Source organism: Tamandua tetradactyla, chromosome 5 (genome assembly GCF_023851605.1).
Source record: "Tamandua tetradactyla isolate mTamTet1 chromosome 5, mTamTet1.pri, whole genome shotgun sequence".
NCBI classification, from domain to species: domain Eukaryota; kingdom Metazoa; phylum Chordata; class Mammalia; order Pilosa; family Myrmecophagidae; genus Tamandua; species Tamandua tetradactyla.
Window position 1 is genome coordinate 105462131 of NC_135331.1, and position 22364 is coordinate 105484494.

At 37.6% G+C, this 22364-nt stretch overlaps 1 protein-coding gene across 4 annotated transcripts in view; it reads left to right on the forward strand.

Annotated features, from left to right (window-relative positions):
- The window catches only part of CD2AP (CD2 associated protein), a 189852-nt gene that overhangs the window by 59739 nt on the left and 107749 nt on the right, over nucleotides 1-22364 (forward strand). Inside the window, exon 1 of one of the 4 annotated variants that reach the window (XM_077162009.1) lies at nucleotides 19999-20116. The exons of the other annotated variants lie outside the window; for them this stretch is intronic. Coding sequence (XP_077018124.1) covers nucleotides 20102-20116 — 15 coding nt within the window. The 5' untranslated portion in view covers nucleotides 19999-20101. Of the gene's footprint in view, nucleotides 1-19998; nucleotides 20117-22364 lie in introns of those variants that run through there. 4 annotated transcript variants of the gene reach the window in all.

Sequence of the window (22364 nt, forward strand, 5' to 3'; positions counted from 1 at the left end):
TTCTGATTGTTGTTTGCATGAAATATCTTTTCCCAACCTTTCACTTTTCCCATTGAGCTGGAAATGGCCCCACCTTTCTCTTAGGGAAGATACAGTCTTTAGCTACTTAACTCCTGTCACCTGGATGGTTACCTTGTTTTTCAGACAAACTTAATTCTGCCTTTGCCTGGGGCAGTACTGGAGCCTGAGGAATAAAAAAAACCTTTTCAGAGCAGGACTCTTGTTCTTTGGGTTGGTCAATCAAGAGCTTAAGTAGGTAGGTGACCCTATGTATCTCCGGTCTCTCTGCGCTCCTTTATCTTGAGTTCAAGTCCTTTTGCAGTATGTTGTGCTGTCTGATTTAAGAAGGCTCTGGTTCCCCCACCCCCCATCAACTCCACCCATTATGTAGGGGCATAAACTCCTAGTTCCTTTAGTACTTATTATTCCAGGTTTATTTGTGCTATGGCCTATTTTCAGTAGATAGAGTTTGCTAGTTAATTCCTCAATTGGAGTTTGGTTGAGCTAAGCCCTTGCTGCTAGTAGTCTGTTTCCTTTCTCTTTGGGAAATCAGCCTGCTCTGCCCATGGGTGAGGGGCACCAGTGTCCATGGCTTGGTGTATTTATAGTTCTGTGTGGGGGTCTCAGCCATTCCACTTGGTCCAAACTGATGTACACGGTGTGTCCGGCCACTGATACAGCACCCCAATTGTTCTGTACTGTTCCTGGACATGGAAGACTTAATATGTTATATTATCAATATTTAAAAAAAGCACATTTTTTAATAATTGTACTTTTAGGTCTTTTAAATCTCTTTCAGCTGTGTTTTGTAGTTTTCAATGTACAGGCCCATCACCTCCTTGTTTAAATTTATTTCTGGGTGTTTTATTCTTTTGTATTTTATTGTTCATGGAGCTCTTTTTCTAAATTTCCTTTCCTCAAGTAGTTCTTAGTGTTTTTTTTTTTTCCAATTTACATGTTTATTCAGTAGTCTTATGAATAGCTATATCCATACCTATATAACATTTAGTGGCATCATTGAATTTTTTTTTTTGACATTATGGGGCAGTTTATTTTTTTAACTTGACAAAGCTTTAAAAACAATTATTAAAGAAATTATGGGTTTCTAGAGCAATCATGCATAAAATATAGGATTCCCATATATTACCCTATTATTAACAACTTGCATTGATGTGGTATATTTGCTATAATTGACAAAAGCACATTTTTAAATAATTGTACTTTTAAACATACTTCATGATTTTTTTTCAACTTTTTTTCTTGTATAGAAAAACATATATACGAAACAAAGGAATTAAAAAGCAATAGTTTTCAAAGGACTCTTCAGAAAGTGGTTACAGGATAGATCCTAGAGTTTGTCATGGGCTACTATACGATCCTCTCCTAATTTTCTTTTTCACTGTTCCAGTATATAGGAGACTAGAGGGCTTAAATACTTTTTATTATCACAGTTGACTTTTTTTTCCCTTCTTTTTTTGTAAGCAATAACATATATACAAAAAAGCTATGATTTTCAAATACAGCACCACTGTTAGTTGTAGAACATATTTCAGACTTTAACATGGGTTACAGTTTCACAATTTTAGGTTTTTACTTCTAGCTACTCTAAAATACTGGAGACTAAAAGATATATCAATTTAGTGATTCAGCATTCATGTTCTTTTGTTAAGTCCTATCTTCTATGGATACTTCCACCATAACCTTTGATGTTTCCATACCTCTCTTTGGGGTTGTTTGGGCCATGGCAATTCTAAATTTTTGATATGGGAAGGGTCTGTCACTAATATAAGCTAGGGAGATGAAACTATCTGATGTTCTGGAGGGACTGGGCTAAGTATCCAGACTTAATCTGGATCAGGGACCCATCTGGAGGTTGTAGGTTTCTGAAACGTTAGTCTAGTGCCTGGAATCCTTGTGGAATCTTATATATTGCCCTAAGTATTCTTTAGGATTGGCTGGAATGGTCCTGTTTGGGGGTTGGCAGGTTATGATAGGTAACAAGGTCTCCCTGAAGCTTTCATAAGAGCAACCTCCAGAGTAGCCTCTCAACTCTATTTGAACTCCCTCTGTCACTGATACTTTATTAATTACACTACTTTTCCCCCTTTTGGTCAGGATGTAATTGTTGATTCTATGGTATCAGGTCTGAATTCATCCCTGGGAATCCTCTCCCACATCGCCAGGGAGACTTTCACCCCTGGATGTCATGTCCCATGCAGCGGGGAGGGCAATGATTTCACTTGCAGAGTTGGGCTTAGGGAGACTGAGGCCACATCTGAGCAACAAGAGAGGTCCTTCAGAAGTAGCTCTTAGGCATGCCTATAGGTTATCTAAGCTTCTCTGCTACCTACAGAACCTTCGCAAGAGTAAGCCTCATGATCGAGGGCATGGCCTATTGATCTGAGTATCCCTAAAGTCTGACACAGTATCAGGGCATTCTCTAATGGTAAGGTTTAATAGTTCCATAGTCTTTCTCCTCTCCCTCAGGGGACTTTGCCAATACTGGTTAATATGCTCTAGGCCGTTTCCAGGCATTACAATAATCTATACAGGATTAAAGGACCTCTTTCTTATTCTGTGCTTCCTGTGTTTCAGTTGTTGAAGTGAGCTCTACAGATAGGTTGAATTAGGTTATGCACTACAGAAAATTTCAGTTCCAGATCATATAAACCTTTCTTCCATTGGTCTCAAAGAGTATGTGTGGTTCGAAAATGCAGACACTGTCTTCTTTACCCCTATATTCTGAATTACTTTAACCCCAATCTGTTTGGCTTCATTCTTATCTCTAAATATCAGGTTATATATATATATGATAAACATATATATATATATATGAAACATCCTCTCAAAATCCAGAAATAATAATCATCACTCCAAACTTAATGTATCTGTTCTAAAAGCTTACAATCTAGCCCCTTTTTTCTTATAAGCATTTTCTAAAGGTGACCATACCATTGTTTTTTTGGTTTCTGGCTTATTATATCTCACCAAATGTCCCACGTGTTTGTTCACATCCTTGCATGCCTCATGACATTGTTCCTTTTTGTAGCAGCTCAGCCTTCGTTCATAAGTATACAGCATCGTTTGTCAGTCTACTTTTCTGTCAGTGCATCCTTCAGGCACCTACATTCATCAGTCAACATGTATAATGCCCAAAGTCCACAGTCCATCATCATTCTGAATTATAGATGATTTCGTTGTTCCCAAGAGACAGAAAACCAGTAAACACACCCTCATCAATAGGAAATCTAAACCTCTTCTTAACTTTTGTCCCTCACCCCATTATTTACCTCTGTTGTTGCTGTGGTACTGCTGATGGTTTCCTTCTGAACATAGCTTGTAGCATGCATAGCAGTTTTCCCCCTGTACCCTGGACTTAACTCTTTATACAAGAATCATGTCTTCGAAGTAATTCTTATAAGAGCTCATTCATATTTCTAGTGTGAGTCAGTGGGACACATAGGTCTATACAAAATCTTATTCATCTTCAATATGTAATGTTACTTCTAGAACCACTAGAGAATAACCTTTGCTCCTATCTATTCCCTTACATTGGAGTTCAACCTCATTAGCTAACTGTTCACCCATCTCTAGCTTCTATGTATCTCTAAGTCTCCTGTATTCTCTATCATAAGCCTCTGATTATACCTTTATACTGGTCATAGAAGTGGAATCATACAGTATCTGTCCTTTTGTGTCTAGCTAATTTTGCTCAGCCTTATGTCCTCAAGGCTCATCCATCTTGTCATGTGCTTCAGGACATCATTTTGTCTTACTGCTGCATAATATTCCATTGTATGTATATATTACATTTTGTTGTTCCACTCACCTGTTGATGGGCATTTGGTTTGCTTCTGTCTTTTGGCGATTGTGAATAACGCTGCTGTGAACATCTGTGTGCAAGTGTCTGTATTGTTGCTTTTAGCTCTTCTGGGTATATACCAAGTAGTGCTATTGCTGGGTCATAGGACAGCTCGATATTTAGTTTCCTAAGGAACCACCAAACAGTCTTCCATAGTGGCTACACCATTGTACGTTCCCACCAGCAGTGCATAAGTGTTCCAGTTTTTCCACATCCTCTCCAACATTTATAGTTTCCTGTTTGTTTTATAGCAACCATTCTTACAGGTGTGAGGTGGTATCTCATTGTAGTCTTGATGTAGTTTTCCCTTACAGCCAGTGAAAATGAGCATCTCTTCATGTGCTTTTGAGCCATCTGTATTTGCTCTTCAGAAAAATGCTATTCATATCTTTATCCCATTTTGTAATTGTATTGTTTGTTCTTTTGTTGTTGAGTTGTATGATTTCTTTGTATATACCGGAAATCAAACCTTTTTCTGATATGTGATTTCCAAATATTTCCTCCCATTCAGTTGGTTGCCTCTTCATTTTTTTGACAAAGTCTTTTAAGGTACAGAAGCATTTGATTTTGAGGAATTCCCATATATCTATTTTTTTCTTTTGTTGCTTGTGTTTTGGGTGTAAAGTATAGGAAGGTACCTCCTACTACTAGGTCTTGATGATGTTTCCCTACATTTTCTTCTGGAAACTTTATGGTGCTAGTTCATATATTTAGGTGTTTGATCCACTTTGAGTTAATTTTCGTGTAGGATGTAAGATAGGGGTCCTCTTTTATTCTCTTGGTTATTGATATCCAGTTCTGCCATGCCCAATTTTTGAAAAGACTATTTTGTCCCAGTTCAGAGGATTTGGGGGCCTTGTCAAAAATCAGTTGACCATAGATTTGGTGGTTTATTTCTTTACTCTTGATTCAATTCCATTGGTCATTGCTTCTGTCTTTGTGCCAGTACCACACTGTTTTGACCACTGTGGCTTTATAATAGGTTTTAAAGTCACGGAGAGTTAATTCTCCCATTTCGTTCTCCTTTTTTATGATGCTTTTAGCTTTTTGGTGTCTGTTTCCCTTCCAGATCAATTTGATAGTTAGCATTTCCAAATTTTCAAAGTAGGTTGTTGGAATTTTGATTGGTACTATGTTGAATCTGTAGATCAATTTGGGGAGAATTGACATCTTGACTATATTTAGCCTTTCTATCCATGAGCAGGGAATGTCATTTCACCTATTTAGATCTCCTTTGATTTCTTTAAGCAGTGTTACATAGTTTTCTTTGTACAAGTCCTTTTTTTTCCTAGTTAAGTTCATTCCTAAGTATTTGATTTTTGTAGTTGCTATTTTGAATGGATTTTTTTCCTTAACTGACTCCTCAGGTAGGTCATTGCTTGCATATAGAAATGTTGCTGATTTTTGCACATTTATTTTATATCCCACCACCTTGCTGAATTTGTTTATTAGGTCAAGTAACTTGCTGTAGATTTCTCAGGATGTTCCGAGTATAGTATCCTATCATCTGCAAATATTGAGAGTTTTACCTCTTCTTTTCCAATTTGAATATCTTTTATTTCTTTCCCATGCCTGATTGCTCTAGCTAGAACTTCTAGTACAATGTTGAATAATAGTGGTGTTAGTGGGCATCCTTGTCTTGTACCTGATCTTAGGGGGAAGGCTTTCAGGCTCTCTCCATTGAATACCATGCTGGATATTGGTTTTTCATATATTCCCTTTATCATATTGAGGTAGTTACCTTTGAAACCTGTCTTTTGGAGTGTTCTTATCAGAAAAGGATGCTGAATTTTGTTGAATGCTTTTTCAGTATCAATTGAAATGATTGTGTGATTTTTCCCTTTTGATTTGTTATTGTGCTGTATTACATTAATTGATTTTCTTGTTTTGAACCATCCTTGCATTCCTAGTGTAAACCCCACTTTATCATGGTGTATAATTCTTTTAATGTGCTGTTGGACTCTATTTGCTAATATGTTTTTGAGAATTTTTGCATCTGTGTTCATTAGGGAGATTGGCCTGTAGTTTTTCCTTTCTTCTAGCATCTTTACCCGGTTTTGGTATTAAGATGATATTAGCTTCATAAAATGAGTTAAGTAGTGTGGTAGTTAGATTCAGTTGTCAACTAGCCAGGTGAAGGCACCTAGTGCTGTTGCTGTGGACATGAGCCAATGATGTGTAAACCTCATCTGTTGCTAGTTACATCTGCAGTTGGCTAGGAGGCGTGTCTGCTGCAGTGAATGATGTTTGACTTAATTGGCTAGTGCTTAAATGAGAGAGCGCAACATAGCACAGCCCAAGCAGCTTGGCATACATCATCTCAGCACTTGCAGCTCAGCCTAGGCCCTTGGAGATACAGAAAGAAATCACCCTGGGTTAAGTTGTTGGAACCCAGAGGCCTAGAGAGAAGGCCAGCAGAGACCATCCAGTGCCTTCCCACATAAGAAAGGACCTCAGTGGAAAATTAGCTGCCTTTCCTCTGAAGAACTAAACAAAATAGATCCCCTTTTATTAAAAACCAGTCCGTCTCTGGTGTGTTGCATTCTGGCAGCTAGCAAACTAGAACAAGTAGAGTTCCTTTTTTCTCAAGTTTTTGAAAGAGTTTGAGCAGCATAGGTGTTGATTCTTTTTGGAATGTTTGATGAAATTCCCCTGTGAAGCCATCAGACCCTGGACTTTTCTTTGTATGAAGATTTTTGATGACTGAATCTCTTTACTTGTGATTGGTTTGTTGAGATCATCTGTTTCTTCCTGAATCAGTGTAGCTTGTTTGTGTGTCTCCAGGTATTTGTTCATTTCATCTAAGTTGTCTAGTTTGTTGGAGTATATTTGTTCATAGTATCCTCTTATGATTTCTTTTATTTCTTCAGGATCTAGGATAATGAACACCTTCTCATTTCTGATTTTGTTATTTGCATCCTCTCTCTTTTTTTCTTTGTCAGTCTTATTAGTGGCTCATCAATTTTATTGATTTTCTCACAGAACCAACTTTTGGTTTTATTGATTCTTTCAATTATTCTTTTGTTCTCCCATTCATTTATGACTACTTTAATCTTTGTTACTTCTCTTCTCCCATTTGCTTTGGGGTTTGTTTGCTGTTCCTCCAGATTTGCTGTTAGGTCCTTGATTTTTATTCTTTCTTGTTTTTTAATATAGGCATCTAAGGCAATACATTTCCCTCTCAGCACAGCCTTTACCACATCCCATAAGTTCTGATAAGTTATATTCTCATTTCAATTCACCTCCAGATAGCCACTGATTTCTCTAGCAATTTCTTCTTTGACCCACTGATTGTTTAAGAGTGTGTTATTTAATGTTCATATATTTGTGAATGTTCTCATTCTTTGGTAGTTATTGAGATCCAGCTTCATCCCATTGTGAACAGAGAAAGTGCTTTGAATAATTTCAGTATTTTTAAATTTATAAAGACCTGCTTTTTGCCCCAGTATATGATCTATCCTGGAGAATGCTCCACGAGTACTAGAGAAAAGAGTGTATAACCTTGTGCTTTTGGGTGCAGTGACATATATGTCTGTTAGGTCTAATTCATTTATCAGGTTATTTAACTTCTCTGTTTACTTGTTGATCTTCTGTCTGGTTGTTCTGTATATAGAGGAGAGTGGTTATTGAAGTCTTCTACTGTTATTTTTGAAACATTTATCACTCCCTTCAGTTTTGCCAATATCTGTTCTCATGTACTTTGGAGCGCCTTGATTGGGAGTGTAATTATTTATGATTGTTATATCTTTTTGGTGAACTCACCCTTTAATTAGTATATGGTATCTGTGCTGGTTTGAAAGGAAGTATGCCCCCTAGAAAAGCCATGTTTTAATCAAAATATCATTTCATAAAGGTAGAATAATCTCTATTCAATACTTTATGTTTGAAACTATAATCAGATCATCTCCCTGGATGATGTGATTTAGTCAAGATTGGTTGTTAAACTGGATTAAGGGACAACATGTCTCCACTCATTTGGGTGGGTCTTGATTGGTTTATTGGAGTCCTATAAAAGAGCAAATATTTTGGAGAGTGAGAGATTCAGAGAAAGCAACACTACGAAGCAGAGAGTCCACCAGCCAGCGACCTTTGGAGAGGAAGATGGAAAACACCTCCTGGGGAGCTTCATGAAACCGGAGCCAGGAGAAGAAGCTAGCAGATGATGCCGTGTTCGCCATGTGCCCTTCCAGATGAGAGAGAGAAGCCCTGACTGTGCTTGCCATGTGTCATTCCACTTGAGAGAGAAACCCTGAACTTCATCGGCCTTCTTGAACCGAGGTATCTTTCCCTGGATGCCTTAGATTGGACATTTCTATAGACTTGTTTTAATTGGGACATTTTCTCGGCCTTAGAACTGTAAACCAGCAACTCATTAAATTCCCCCTTTTAAAGGCCATTCTGTTTCTGGTATATTGCATTCTGGCAGCTAGCAAACTAGAACAGTATCCTTCTTTGTCTCTTATGATGTCTTTATGTTTCATGTCAATTTTGTTTGGTATTAGTATACCTACTCCTGCTTTCTTTTGGTTACAACTTGTGTGGAAAATTTTTTTCATCCTTTCTTTCAATTAGTTTGTATCTTTGTGTCTAAAATGAGACTCTTTTAAGCAGCATGTAGCTGGATTATGTTTCTTAATCCATTCTGCTAATCTGTATCTTTTAATTGGTAAGTTTATTCCGCTAACATTCAGTGTTATTACTGATAAGGTATTTCTTGATTCCCCCATCTTATCTTTTTTATTTTATTCATCAAATCTATATATTCTTTCCCCTCTTTCTCTTTGTATTCTTTAAATTACCCTTAGTGACACTCTTCAATTCTGTGCCCTCTTCCAGACCTCCCTCTCCTGTCTTTTTTTTTTTTTTTCAACTGGCAGATCTCCTTTTAGTATTTCTCATAGGGCCGGTCTCTTTGTGTGTGTGTGTGTGTGTGTGTGTGTGTGTGTGTGTATTAATTAATGAAAAAAAAAGAAATTAATCCAACATTTAGAAATCATACCATTCTACATATGCAATCAGTAATTCTTAACATCATCACATAGATGCATGATCATCGTTTCTTAGTACATTTGCATCGGTTTAGAAGAACTAGCAACACAACAGAAAAAGATATAGAATGTTAATATAGAGAAAAAAATAAAAGTAATAATAATAGTAAAAAAAAATAAAATAAAATAAACCTATAGCTCAGATGCAGCTTCATTCGGTGTTTTAACATGATTACTTTACAATTAGGTATTATTGTGCTGTCCATTTTTGAGTTTTTGTATCTAGTCCTGTTGCACAGTCTGTATCCCTTCAGCTCCAATTACCCGTTATCTTACCCTGTTTCTAACTCATGCTGGACTCTGTTACCAATGACATATTCCAAGTTTATTCTCGAATGTCAGTTCACATTAGTGGGACCATACAGTATTTGTCCTTTAGTTTTTGGCTAGACTCACTCAGCATAATGTTCTCCAGGTCCATCCATGTTATTACATGCTTCATAAGTTTATCCTGTCTTAAAGCTGCATAATATTCCATCGTATGTATATACCACAGTTTGTTTAGCCACTCAACTGTTGATGGACATTTTGGCTGTTTCCATCTCTTTGCAATTGTAAATAATGCTGCTATGAACATTGGTGTGCAAATGTCCGTTTGTGTCTTTGCCCTTAAGTCCTTTGAGTAGATACCCAGCAATGGTATTGCTGGGTCGTATGGCAATTCTATATTCAGCTTTTTGAGGAACCGCCAAACTGCCTTCCACAGTGGTTGCACCATTTGACATTCCCACCAACAGTGGATAAGTGTGCCTCTTTCTCCGCATCCTCTCCAGCACTTGTCATTTTCTGTTTTGTTGATAATGGCCATTCTGGTGGGTGTGAGATGATATCTCATTGTGGTTTTGATTTGCATTTCTCTAATGGCCAGGGACATTGAGCATCTCTTCATGTGCCTTTTGGCCATTTGTATTTCCTCTTCTGAGAGGTGTCTGTTCAAGTCTTTTTCCCATTTTGTAATTGGGTTGGCTGTCTTTTTGTTGTTGTTGAGTTGGACAATCTCTTTATAAATTCTGGATACTAGACCTTTATCTGATATGTCATTTCCAAATATTGTCTCCCATTGTGTAGGCTGTCTTTTTACTTTCTTGATGAAGTTCTTTGATGCACAAAAGTGTTTAATTTTGAGGAGCTCCCATTTACTTATTTCTTTCTTCAGTGCTCTTGCTTTAGGTTTAAGGTCCATAAAACCGCCTCCAATTGTAAGTTTCATAAAATATCTCCCAACATTTTCCTCTAACTGTTTTATGGTCTTAGACCTAATGTTTAGATTGTTGATCCATTTTGAGTTAACTTTTGTATAGGGTGTGAGATATGGGTCTTCTTTCATTCTTTTGCGTATGTATATCCAGTTCTCTAGGCACCATTTATTGAAGAGACTGCTCTGTCCCAGGTGAGTTGGCTTGACTGCCTTATCAAAGATCAAATGTCCATAGATGAGAGGGTCTATATCTGAGCACTCTATTCGATTCCATTGGTTGATATATCTATCTTTATGCCAATACCATGCTGTTTTGACCACTGTGCCTTCATAATATGCCTTAAAGTCAGGCAGCGCGAGACCTACAGCTTCGTTTTTTTTCCTCAAGATGTTTTTAGCAATTCGGGGCACCCTGCCCTTCCAGATAAATTTGCTTATTGGTTTTTCTATTTCTGAAAAATAAGTTGTTGGGATTTTGATTGGTATTGCATTGAATCTGTAAATCAATTTAGGTAGGATTGACATCTTAACTATATTTAGTCTTCCAATCCATGAACACGGTATGCCCTTCCATCTATTTAGGTCTTCTGTGATTTCTTTGAGCAGTTTTTTGTAGTTTTCTTTATATAGGTTTTTTGTCTCTTTAGTTAAATTTATTCCTAAGTATTTTATTCTTTTAGTTGCAATTGTAAATGGGATTCGTTTCTTGATTTCCCCCTCAGCTTGTTCATTACTAGTGTATAGAAATGCTACAGATTTTTGAATGTTGATCTTGTATCCTGCTACTTTGCTGTACTCATTTATTAGCTCTAGTAGTTTTGTTGTGGATTTTTCCGGGTTTTCGACGTATAGTATCATATCGTCTGCAAACAGTGATAGTTTTACTTCTTCCTTTCCTATTTTGATGCCTTGTATTTCTTTTTCTTGTCTAATTGCTGTGGCTAGAACCTCCAACACGATGTTGAATAATAGTGGTGATAGCGGACATCCTTGTCTTGTTCCTGATCTTAGGGGGAAAGTTTTCAATTTTTCCCCATTGAGGATGATATTAGCTGTGGGTTTTTCATATATTCCCTCTATCATTTTAAGGAAGTTCCCTTGTATTCCTATCTTTTGAAGTGTTTTCAACAGGAAAGGATGCTGAATCTTGTCAGATGCCTTCTCTGCATCAATTGAGATGATCATGTGATTTTTCTGCTTTGATTTGTTGATATGGTGTATTACATTAATTGATTTTCTTATGTTGAACTATCCTTGCATACCTGGGATGAATCCTACTTGGTCATGATGTATAATTCTTTTAATGTGTTGTTGGATACGATTTGCTAGAATTTTGTTGAGGATTTTTGCATCTATATTCATTAGACAGATTGGTCTGTAGTTTTCCTTTTTTGTAATATCTTTGCCTGGTTTTGGTATGAGGGTGATGTTGGCTTCATAGAATGAATTAGGTAGTTTTCCCTCCACTTCGATTTTTTTGAATGGTTTGAGGAGAGTAGGTACTAATTCTTTCTGGAATGTTTGTTAGAATTCACATGTGAAGCCGTCTGGTCCTGGACTTTTCTTTTTAGGAAGCTTTTGAATGACTAATTCAGTTTCTTTACTTGTGATTGGTTTGTTGAGGTCGTCTATTTCTTCTTGAGTCAAAGTTGGTTGTTCATGTCTTTCCAGCAACCCGTCCATTTCATCTACATTGTTGTATTTATTAGCGTAAAGTTGTTCATAGTATCCTGTTATTACTTCCTTTATTTCTTTGAGGTCAGTAGTTATGTCTCCTCTTCCATTTCTGATCTTATTTATTTGCATCCTCTCTCTTCTTCTTTTTGTCATTCTTGCTAAGGGCCCATCAATCTTATTGATTTTCTCATAGAACCAACTTCTGGTCTTACTGATTTTCTCTATTGTTTTCAATTTCATTTATTTCTGCTTTGATCTTTGTTATTTCTTTCCTTTTGCTTGCTTTGGGATTAGTTTGCTGTTCTTTCTCCAGTTCTTCCAAGTGGACAGTTAATTCCTGTATTTTTGCCTTTTCTTCTTTTCTGATATAGGCATTTAGGGCAATAAATTTCCCTCTTAGCACTGCTTTTGCTGCGTCCCATAAATTTTGATATGTTGTGTTTTCATTTTCATTTGCCTCGAGGTATTTGTTAATTTCTCTAGCAATTTCTTCTTTGACCCACTTGTTGTTTAAGAGTGTGTTGCTGAACCTCCACGTATTTGTGAATTTTCTGGCACTCCGCCTATTATTGATTTCCAACTTCATTCCTTTATGATCCGAGAAAGTGTTGTGTATGATTTCAATCTTTTTAAATTTGTTAAGACTTGCTTTGTGACCCAGCATATGGTCTATCTTTGAGAATGATCCATGAGCACTTGAGAAAAAGGTGTATCCTGCTGTTGTGGGGTGTAATGTCCTATACATGTCTGTTAAGTCTAGCTCATTTATAGTAATATTCAGATTCTCTATTTCTTTATTGATCCTCTGTCTAGATGTTCTGTCCATTGAAGAGATTGGTGAATTGAAGTCTCCAACTATTATGGTACATGTGTCTATTTCCCTTTTCAGTGTTTGCAGTGTATTCCTCACGTATTTTGGGGCATTCTGGTTCGGTGCGTAAATATTTATGATTGTTATGTCTTTTTGTTTAATTGTTCCTTTTATTAGTATATAGTGTCCTTCTTTGTCTCTTTTAACTGTTTTACATTTGAAGTCTAATTTGTTGGATATTAGTATAGCCACTCCTGCTCTTTTCTGGTTGTTATTTGCATGAAATATCTTTTCCCAACCTTTCACTTTCAACCTGTGTTTATCTTTGGGTCTAAGATGTGTTTCCTGTAGACAGCATATGGAAGGATCCTGTTTTTTAATCCATTCTGCCAGTCTATATCTTTTGATTGGGGAATTCAGTCCATTAACATTTAGTGTTATTACTGTTTGGATAATATTTTCCTCTACCATTTTGCCTTTTGTATTATATATATCATATCTGACTTTCGTTCTTTCTACAGTCTTCTCCATACCTCTCTCTTCTGTCTTTTCGTATCTGACTCTAGTGCTCCCTTTAGTATTTCTTGCAGAGCTGGTCTCTTGGTCACAAATTCTCTGAGTGACTTTTTGTCTGAGAATGTTTTAATTTCTCCCTCATTTTTGAAGGACAGTTTTGCTGAATATAGGAGTCTTGGTTGGCAGTTTTTCTCTTTTAGTAATTTAAATATATCATCCCACTGTCTTCTAGCTTCCATGGTTTCTGCTGAGAAATCTACACATAGTCTTATTGGGTTTCCCTTGTATGTGATGGATTGTTTTTCTCTTGCTGCTTTCAAGATCCTCTCTTTCTCTTTGACCTCTGACATTCTAACTAGTAAGTGTCTTGGAGAACGCCTATTTGGGTCTAATCTGGGCATTTAGTCAGATTTCCCTGGGTTTTGGACCCAACAGGTTGAAAGATTTTTCTGTGAAATCTCTGGGTTCTGTTTTTCTTATCCTACGCAGCAGGTGGCGCTCGTGGCAAACGTTTGTTTACGGGTCCCACCAGTAAAAGGTGCTCTGGGTCCTTAAACTTTGGAAAACTCTTGCCGTGGAGGAGGTTAGCCAGCCGAAGCGGCTTGAAGAGTGCCAGCCGGCCCGGGGGTCCGAACGGGGGAGTGTCGCCGGCTGCCGCTGCCCGGGAGAGCGCCCGTCCGCATTTCCTATTCGGGCCGGGGCGCCAAGCATGGCGGGAGGGCACCAGCCGCCGCGGCCCGGGAGAGTGCACCGTTCCCAGCCAGACCGGGAAGTCTCGTGTTTGGAAGGGACCCCCCCGTCACCGTTCTCTGCGGCCTGGGGATTTCCTATCCAATTATCTCAGTTGGTCCGGGGGGCCGCGCGTGGTGGGGGCGCCAGCCGCCACAGCTTGAGGGGACCACCTTCCCAATTCTGCCAGCTGGCCTGGGAAGGGGGAAGGGAGGGACTCCGGCCGCTTGCCACCCCGCCCGGGGAAGCCCGTGCCCCTCAGCGATCTCACCGGAGCAGGTTCTCTCAGCCAGTCAGCCGTTCCAGGATGGGGTACGCTGTCTTTTTTATTTCTGTCGTGGCTCTGGGAGCTGTTCTGTATCGTTACTACTCCCCTAGTAGCTGTTCTGGAGGAGGAACTAAGATCCGCGCGTCTTACTAAGCCGCCATCTTCCTCGTTTATCCCCGTCTCTTTTTCACAAATTCTTTCAGGACTTCTTTGTCTGTGAAAACTTTAATCTCTCCCTAGGTTTTGAAGAACAATTTGGCTGGGTACAGAATTCTTGCTGGAAGTCTTTCTCTTTCAATATATGGAATATATCATACCACTGCCTTCTTGCCTCCAGGGTGCTAGTTGAGTAGTCTGAAATCAGTTTTCTTTGATTTCCCTTGTATGTAGTAGATTGTTTTTCTCTTGCCACTTTCAGAATTTTTTTGCTTCTCTTCAACATATGACAGATCTGATTATTATGTGCCTTGGGCAAGGGCTATTTGAATTTATTCTGTTTGGAGTTCCTTGGGCTTCTTTGACTTGATTATTTATGTCCTTTATGAGGGTTGGGAAGTTTTCCCCCTTTGTTTCCTCAACTACTCTTCCTAGCCCTTTACTCCTCTTTTCTCCTTCTGGGACACCAGTGATTCTTATGTTTCTGCGCTTTCTTTTGTCTATCATTTCCCTGAGTTCCTATTCAGTTTTTTCCATTTTTTTTTACCCATTTGCTGTTTTGAGTCTCAAAGTCAGTTATTCAGTCCTCTATATCACTTACTCTTTCTTCTTTTTCTTTAAGTCTGGTGTTATGTGCCTATAGTATATTTTTTCCTTGGCCAAGAGTCTTTAATCTCTGTGATTTCTGCTATTTTTCCATTTATTCTTTAAAATTCCTCTTTGTGCTCTTCTACTGTCTTCTTGTTCTACTTTATGTCATTAGCTTTCCCATTTATTTTAGTATGTATAGTTGCATGAACATCTTTGATTAGTTGTTCTTCTCAGGCGTTTTAATTTAGCCATTAGGCAGGGCTACATCTGTCTGCATTGTGATTATGCTTATTGATCTTCTGCTGTCTTCATTGCATGTAAATATCTTGATTTTATTTTGAGAGTTGATTTCTTTCTAAGGCCTTGTATTTGTGGGATGGTTGTACAGCAGGGAGCAGGGCATGGGATGGAGCACTCAGTACAGTGATTTGTTTCAGGGCAGATATGGGTGCAGGCTGAGGATGTTATGCTGATACTTGTGAACGTGGGCACCCAGCTGCCTTGGAGGATACAGCTGTGTGGGTGCACCGGTCTAGGGGATGTAACGCTGGAGTGTGCTGGTCTAAGGCACAGGGCTCTTTGTGTGCATGTATAGAGCTGTGGCAACCGGTGGGTGTTATGCCTTTGTGGATTGGGGACAGATGTGACCCAGCTATACAAGTCGTAACTTTCTCAGAGCTTGAAGTGAGGCTGAGGGCTGTGTGCATGCATGGTTCTCGGACTGCTGTAAAGTCCGGTTTCCAGAGCTGAATGACGTGATTGGGGGCTGTGCGCATGCGTGGGCCTGGGAGTGCTGTAAACAGATGTGCTGAGCTCAGGGAGCGTGAGGTGAGTCTGTGGAACACTATGGGTCGTGGGTGGGGGTTGCCTCTGTGTGGAAGTTATTGCCCGCAACCTTTATGCACTGACAACAGCCTGTAGGGAACAGGGAGAGGGGGTGGTGGTGCTCGGGAGGGGTGCAGGGGAGGTGGGTTGGGCTGTACTTGGGGTGGGGGTGTGGGGCAGGTATGTGCACTGGGGGCTGGTGGGGTGGGAGAACCTGCAGCAGGGTGAATGGGAGTGCATGATGGGGTTCAGGTGTGTGGGTTGTGGGATGAGTTGCCGGTCAAGGGGATGCACTAGTGAGGGTAGTGTGCCCAAGGAACTTGGCCTGGCTTACTTCCTAGTCCTGTGTTCCTGTCCGTATACTCTTATGGACTCAGTGGCTCCACGCCAGGCTCCAGCTTTCTGCTTCTCAGTTCCTTGGCCTCTGCAACCAGGGCTGCCGCATGTTATGTAGAAGGCTCTCCCAGGTCAGCTGTACTCCCAAATTGCCACCTTAGTCACCCTCATTTCCCTTCTCTGGTTCTTAGTGTTTTGAATATTAAATCTTTTTTTTTCCCCTTCTTTTTTCTTTTATTCCTCTTAAGTGTTTTTTGTGACTTGTCTGAGTATCACTTAAGAGCAGGGAAGGCTTAAAGATATTTTCCTGATACTGTATTATAAAATTTTGATTTTAAGTGAAGTCTTTCATCAGTCTTGCTTTTTTTTTTAATATGTGGAATGAGGGAAGCACTATTTAAGTATTTTTTTCCACATTAAAAATATTGACTAATCCTGTTATTCATTGATTTGTACGTTGAAATATTAAGCCAAAATTGATAAGAAACAATTTTGCCTTATCAGATTTTAGTAAATTCTCAACTTCAATGTTTTGGCCTAGAGTGTTGAATTAATTGCTCGATTTATTTGTTGGTGCGGTACTTTGATTTCAATTTCAGTTTCTTAGCTTGATATATGGCATTCTGCCATTCTAGTTACTGTTTTGTAATTGAGATGAGGCAAAATAAATATATTCCAGTAAATAAATGCTTAATAATAGTCTGTAGTGCTTATGAATTGTTTTGAGTGTGATAAACAGTCTTTCCTCACAACTTACTTTGTTGGGGAAGATAATAATATGAAACAGAAGTATAAAGAACAGTGCCATATATGGCAGAATGTCAGATGTGTGGTAAAGATCATAGGTGCTAAAGGAATTTTGAAAAATAGTTATTTTACAGGAAAGGTGTCAAAAGTGGTTCTTAAAGATAGGGTAGATGAACTCAGTACCTTTTAGGTATATATAGCAACAGGACCAGGTGTTTTGAGGTAAAAATAATTAGACTACTTTGACTTGGTGGAAATTTTTGTAAAGAGGGATTAATGGCATTTAAAGGTCAAATGCAGTGCTGTGGTGCTGTTTGAAGATCATTTAATAATATTTAAGACTATTTTAAGAAAATAGGGAAATCACAGAGATTTTGGAGCCAGGAGTGATAAGACAGAAATAATGCTTTAATAGATTAATCTGAGTGAGTAGGAAAAGTTTAAAGATGAGAGAGTTCAGGTTATAAAGTATGACAGAGAACAAAATAGTTCAGTGAGAACAGAAATGAAAGGATAGATAATAAAGCTATTAATAACATCTTATATTTGTGTAGTAGTATTGTGCATGTTCGCAAACAGTATCTAACTTAATTCTGACATCCTTTAAAAATTAGAGACTGTGTCTTTCTTGCCCAGAGTCAAACTGGGATTAATTAGAGCAAGGATTGGATCTACGTCTTCAGATTCTTACATGGTAGTTAGTTCTGTTATAGCCAAATATCAGGGCTATTTTTAGATGAGAAGTGTATGCATGTGTTGGTTATTAGAGAAACTTGATCATTTTTAACATCCTGTGCTTTTGAGGGACAGAGTGATCTGAATCTTATATCCATTGAAATTTCACTGTAGCATAATTTGAGAGGTGGTAGAATTACAGTATTAAAAGTTCTCTTGATTGCTTTCAGAATTGGTTCTGAACAAAGAAAAATGACTTCTTCAGTTTTATGAAAACAAACTTTTTTCCTCATAAATAACTGAACTTAAATTTCAGAGAAAAACATTTGTCATCAATCACTTGTAAGATTAAAGATGAAATGGACATATGTGAAAAAATGTAAAAATAATAAGGTAATCAGAATATGAAGCATGGCATGAATGTGCATATAAAGTTGACTGTAGATAACTTTATGAAATGTATAGTTTCAATTCATTTTCTTCTGCTTCTATACCCAGAAATTCTGCTGAAAAACAATGTTTTGTTTTACAAATTAAGGAAATTCGAAGACTCAGTCATCAGTAAGAATAATAGGCTAGATTACTGTGTAGTACCAACATCAAAATCTGTGTCAGCTTGGTATAACAACTTCTCATGCAGTTGGTTGTAGTCCAACTAGGCAAGTCTCTAGACAGCTGGTTTTCATGTGGTGGTACAGCCTTCCAGGCACCTTCAGTCTTGTGGCAAGTCCCTATTAGTTTATGCTCCTGTTATTGTTGAGGCAAGGCAAGAACCTGGAGAATCCTAGTTTCAAACACTTCTCTGTATGCATTCCTTTTGCTCTCATTTTATTGGCCGGAGCAAGTCATGTGGTCACATATTCCTTCAAGGTAGTAGGGAAATATGATGTTTTTAATTTCAGTTGCTTGTTGAAGCACTTTTATGAAGGCAGCTTTAAAATCCTTGGTAGATAATTCTAACATCTGTGTGTCATCCTAATGTTGGTGTCTGTTTTTAATTGTATTTTATCATTCAAGTTGAGAGTTTGCTGGTTCTTGGTATGTTGTGTAATTTTGAAATTGAAACCTAGATATTTGGGTTGTATTATCTTATGAAACTCTGACCTTAAGTAAACCTGTCTTAGCAGACCTCTTCTGAAACTGGTTGGGAAAGGGAACACTACCTCTTCTTGCCGGGTGGAGGTGGAAATCTAGGTTTCCCACTGTCTGTTGATACTTGGGTCAGAGGAACTCCTTGTTACTGCTTGGTGGGGGGTTCAGTATCCCCCCCCACTAGGCCACTACTGATACCATCTTGACTTGGGGTGTAGTGGGGGGGGTGCCTGTTTACTGCCCATGGACCTCCACTGACACTGTAGGGGTGTTGGCCTCATCCCCTGCTAATGGGAATGAAAGTCTTAGGTATTTACTTGGCCTTCTCTCACACCACCTGGGTGGGGAAATCGGAGGGTGCCTGGTTGTCTCATTATAGCCTAGTAAGGGTAAAAGTTTATTCTCCCTACTTGACCTTTGCTGGTGTGGATGTGGATGGGATTAAATATTTTTTTGTTATTGTTTTTAATGTGGTAGTTGCCTGTAGTAGAATGATTATTGTGTAAGTTTTTGCCTTGCCAGGCTGCTTCTTTCTTGATCATTTCGCTGAAGAGAGCAGGCTGCTTTTGGAGCTTTTGTAGTTTGTGCCCATTGACATTTCCCAGTTACTGAGTTCTCTCCTACCCAGTCTGGAATATACGAAGCAAAAATAAAGTTAAGGGAACTCACTGCTGTATGTTTCCTCAAGTTTTAAAATCTTTAGCTGGTCTGCCTACTTTGTATCTGCGAGAGCTTTTTATGGTTTAAAAAATATATATAAGGTCTAGGGTTTTTAGCCATACTTTTTGGGAGGATTTGGGAAAAGTTAATCTACCCCATCTTTCCATAAGGGGAATCTGGGTGATGATACCTTTTGATAGAGAGGATATAGTACATATCCGTAACTTGCTGGTAAGTAAGGGTAATCGTTTCTAAAAACTCAGCAGTACAGAAGAGTTTCTTTAGAATTGGCATCAGAATAGCTGTTCCTTAAATTTTAAGTTGTTATAAAGCCAGTGTTCTGAAAAATGTAATATTGGTTACCACTAATACAAGAATAGATTCATATTAAGTAAAAAGGTAATAAGCATAATTGATTCCCTTTATTTTCTTTTAAATTATGAGTTGCCTCTGAAGATAAAGATGGTATATGAACCCATCCAGCAGAACAGTTGACTAGTTGTAGGCATTTAATAAATTTTAGTTGATTCTGATTTCATTGATGAGTTTTAAGTAGTGTTTATAGTCTGATCACCTAAGCAGGCATAAGAGGGTGGGGAGGGAAAGAGAGGAGCAATACTGTAGAATACCGTAGGCATATTTGGTAGTTATTTTATGGTTATTGAAGATGAATATTATGGAGAAAGCAGAGAAATATCAGTGAAATGAGAAGTCAAAAAAGATTGGTTTTACTTAAGTATCAGGAGAATATTCGATGTGGGATGTTAATCTGTGAGCTGCAAAGCAGTGAGCTGCAAAGCAGTGAGCTTTGTACTTATCCTGGAGGTGCTACAGGTTATTGCGTGACTAGTTATCATTACAGTAGTTTTACTTTGGTGCTTTAAAAAGTAAATGTGTCTGTTCACAGAATATGTCTCAGGTACTGGTAAGTGAATTGCTGCTTTTTATATTTTTTAATTTAAAATGAAATTTCTATCTGTTTTGAAGATTTCCTTGGGGTTGAAAAAGTGTTTTTTTTAAGACTTTATGACATAATACGGAACAAGGAAACAATTATTCACGTTTAAGTATTTCAGGAAGCTGACAAAAGAATAAAATTATTGTATGGTTCTTCTTTGTTTTGACTTGAATTTCTAGCATTTTTTCCTCATTTAGAAAAAAGATTTAAATACTTGAATCTGCTTTTTTTTTTGCTTAGGCAGTTTGAAAATTTACATGCTCTTTCACTAAAAACGTTTGTTCTTTCTTATTCCTAGATTCTATAAGTTAAATATTGGGTAGATATATATTTTTCAATGTATTTAAAATATTTTTAAAAATTACTTTTAAAGGGTAATTAGCAATATGAAGGAAAGGATGCTCTGATAAACATGACTGCTTTGGAAGTGCTTACTGATCTTTTATTAAATTTCATCACATTCTTTTTTAGAAGTATGATGGTTTAATTTTTGAATCTATTGGTATTGTAGTGTTCCCATAAGAAAAAAATAATATTTAAGTGAAGAAAATGACAAATTCATTTTATATTGCTTTTAAAAAAGAATCCTTTACTGAACAAAACTATTAATTCTCTTGGATAAACCTCAGTGATAGATCCAGGTGTTAAGAGATATTGGTGACTTTAATAGAACATTTCAGGAAACTATCTTTATAATAGTTGAATTGGAGAAGAACATTTGTTATTTGATTCATTTGTATTAGTTGGAAACAGATTAAAGGAAAAAGCTGCAGATATCAGACTACCAAATGAAAGGCAGTGTTAACTTGTTTATTTAGAATTTGTACTACAAAATAGATGAAATGCCAAAGTTGTATATAGTTATTCATGATTACATCATAGTACATATTCTGTTGATACAGTAAAATGTTAATTATTCTATACTCTGATTAGGAGAAGTTTATTCTGTGACTTAGGTTATTTTATATGATATTCTGAATCCCGTATAGATGAAATATTCAGTAAGTTGAGAAATAGTGACATACTGGTAGGGCCAGAAAAGGTATGTAAGGATTTAGATGTGGTAAGATGTGCTCACACAAGCTAAGATCTTTTTCCAAATGTTGTACAACAATTTGAATTAGACAGCATTGTTATTTGTGGGCATACACATCTTTTATTTAAAAAGAGTCACAAAAGTAATAGATATTGAAACAAAATTCAAGCAATATAGAAGTGCTTGTTGTGAAAAGTAAATTTTTTTATTATAACCTTCACCCAACTTCCTTATACTGCTAGAGATTTGGTAGATAGCCTCCAAGACTGTTTTGAATACTTTAAACTATTTATACTCTGTGCCTTATATCCTGTTCTTCGTACCATAAATATAAGTCTTATTATTACTTGGGACATACTCTTTATTAACCCTTAAAATTTTAATAAATTTGTGTTCACTAAGGTGTTTCAAGTTGGTTACTGCTCTAGAAATAAATTAAACCAACATTGGGAAAGATTGAATGCCAGAAGCAGGGCTTCCGAGATATCTCCTGGTCTTCCTTATTGGACCAGCACCCATTTCCTGCTTGTCCCCACCATTTTTTCCCTCAAGGACTCTAGCAGCTTTGAGAAGAGGGTCTCCTATATAGGCCCTGATGTCTTTTAAGTTAGAGGAAATCTTATCTGATTCTTTGCAGTTCTTATCTACTACACCCCATTCATTTTTGAATTGAAAGCAAAATTAACATTTTTAGAATTAACCTGTAGAAAAAAACGTGTGACCATTGTAAATTATTGGAGTATTTTTAGTCTGTCATTGTGCTGTGTCAAGGAATATGGATAAGCGATTTATCCCTAGGTGAGGATTCTTTTTTTGACTGAATATCCTGGAAAGCTTTCAAAGTCAGAAAGAAAGTGAGGTTGGTAGAAAAGAGGTGATAGTGTTTTTCCCATAATACTTCATTTGGTGCTTATTAACATTCTCGGAATAGAAAAATGAAAGGAGTAGGATTCTATTAACGATGATAGTATATAATCCCCTCCCCTCTCCTTTTCTACTTTGGACTTTTCCAGCTGTAGGAAGAGCGGTTTAAATGGGGAGGCCCTATGTTTATCCAAATAGAAGAAACAGCAATTATGTGGTGAAAAATCTGTTTGGGGAGGGAATTAAATTTAGAAACTTTGAAAATGGTCCTGCTGTATCTGCTATTTTGTTTTCCTTGCTGATTTTGTTATGTTG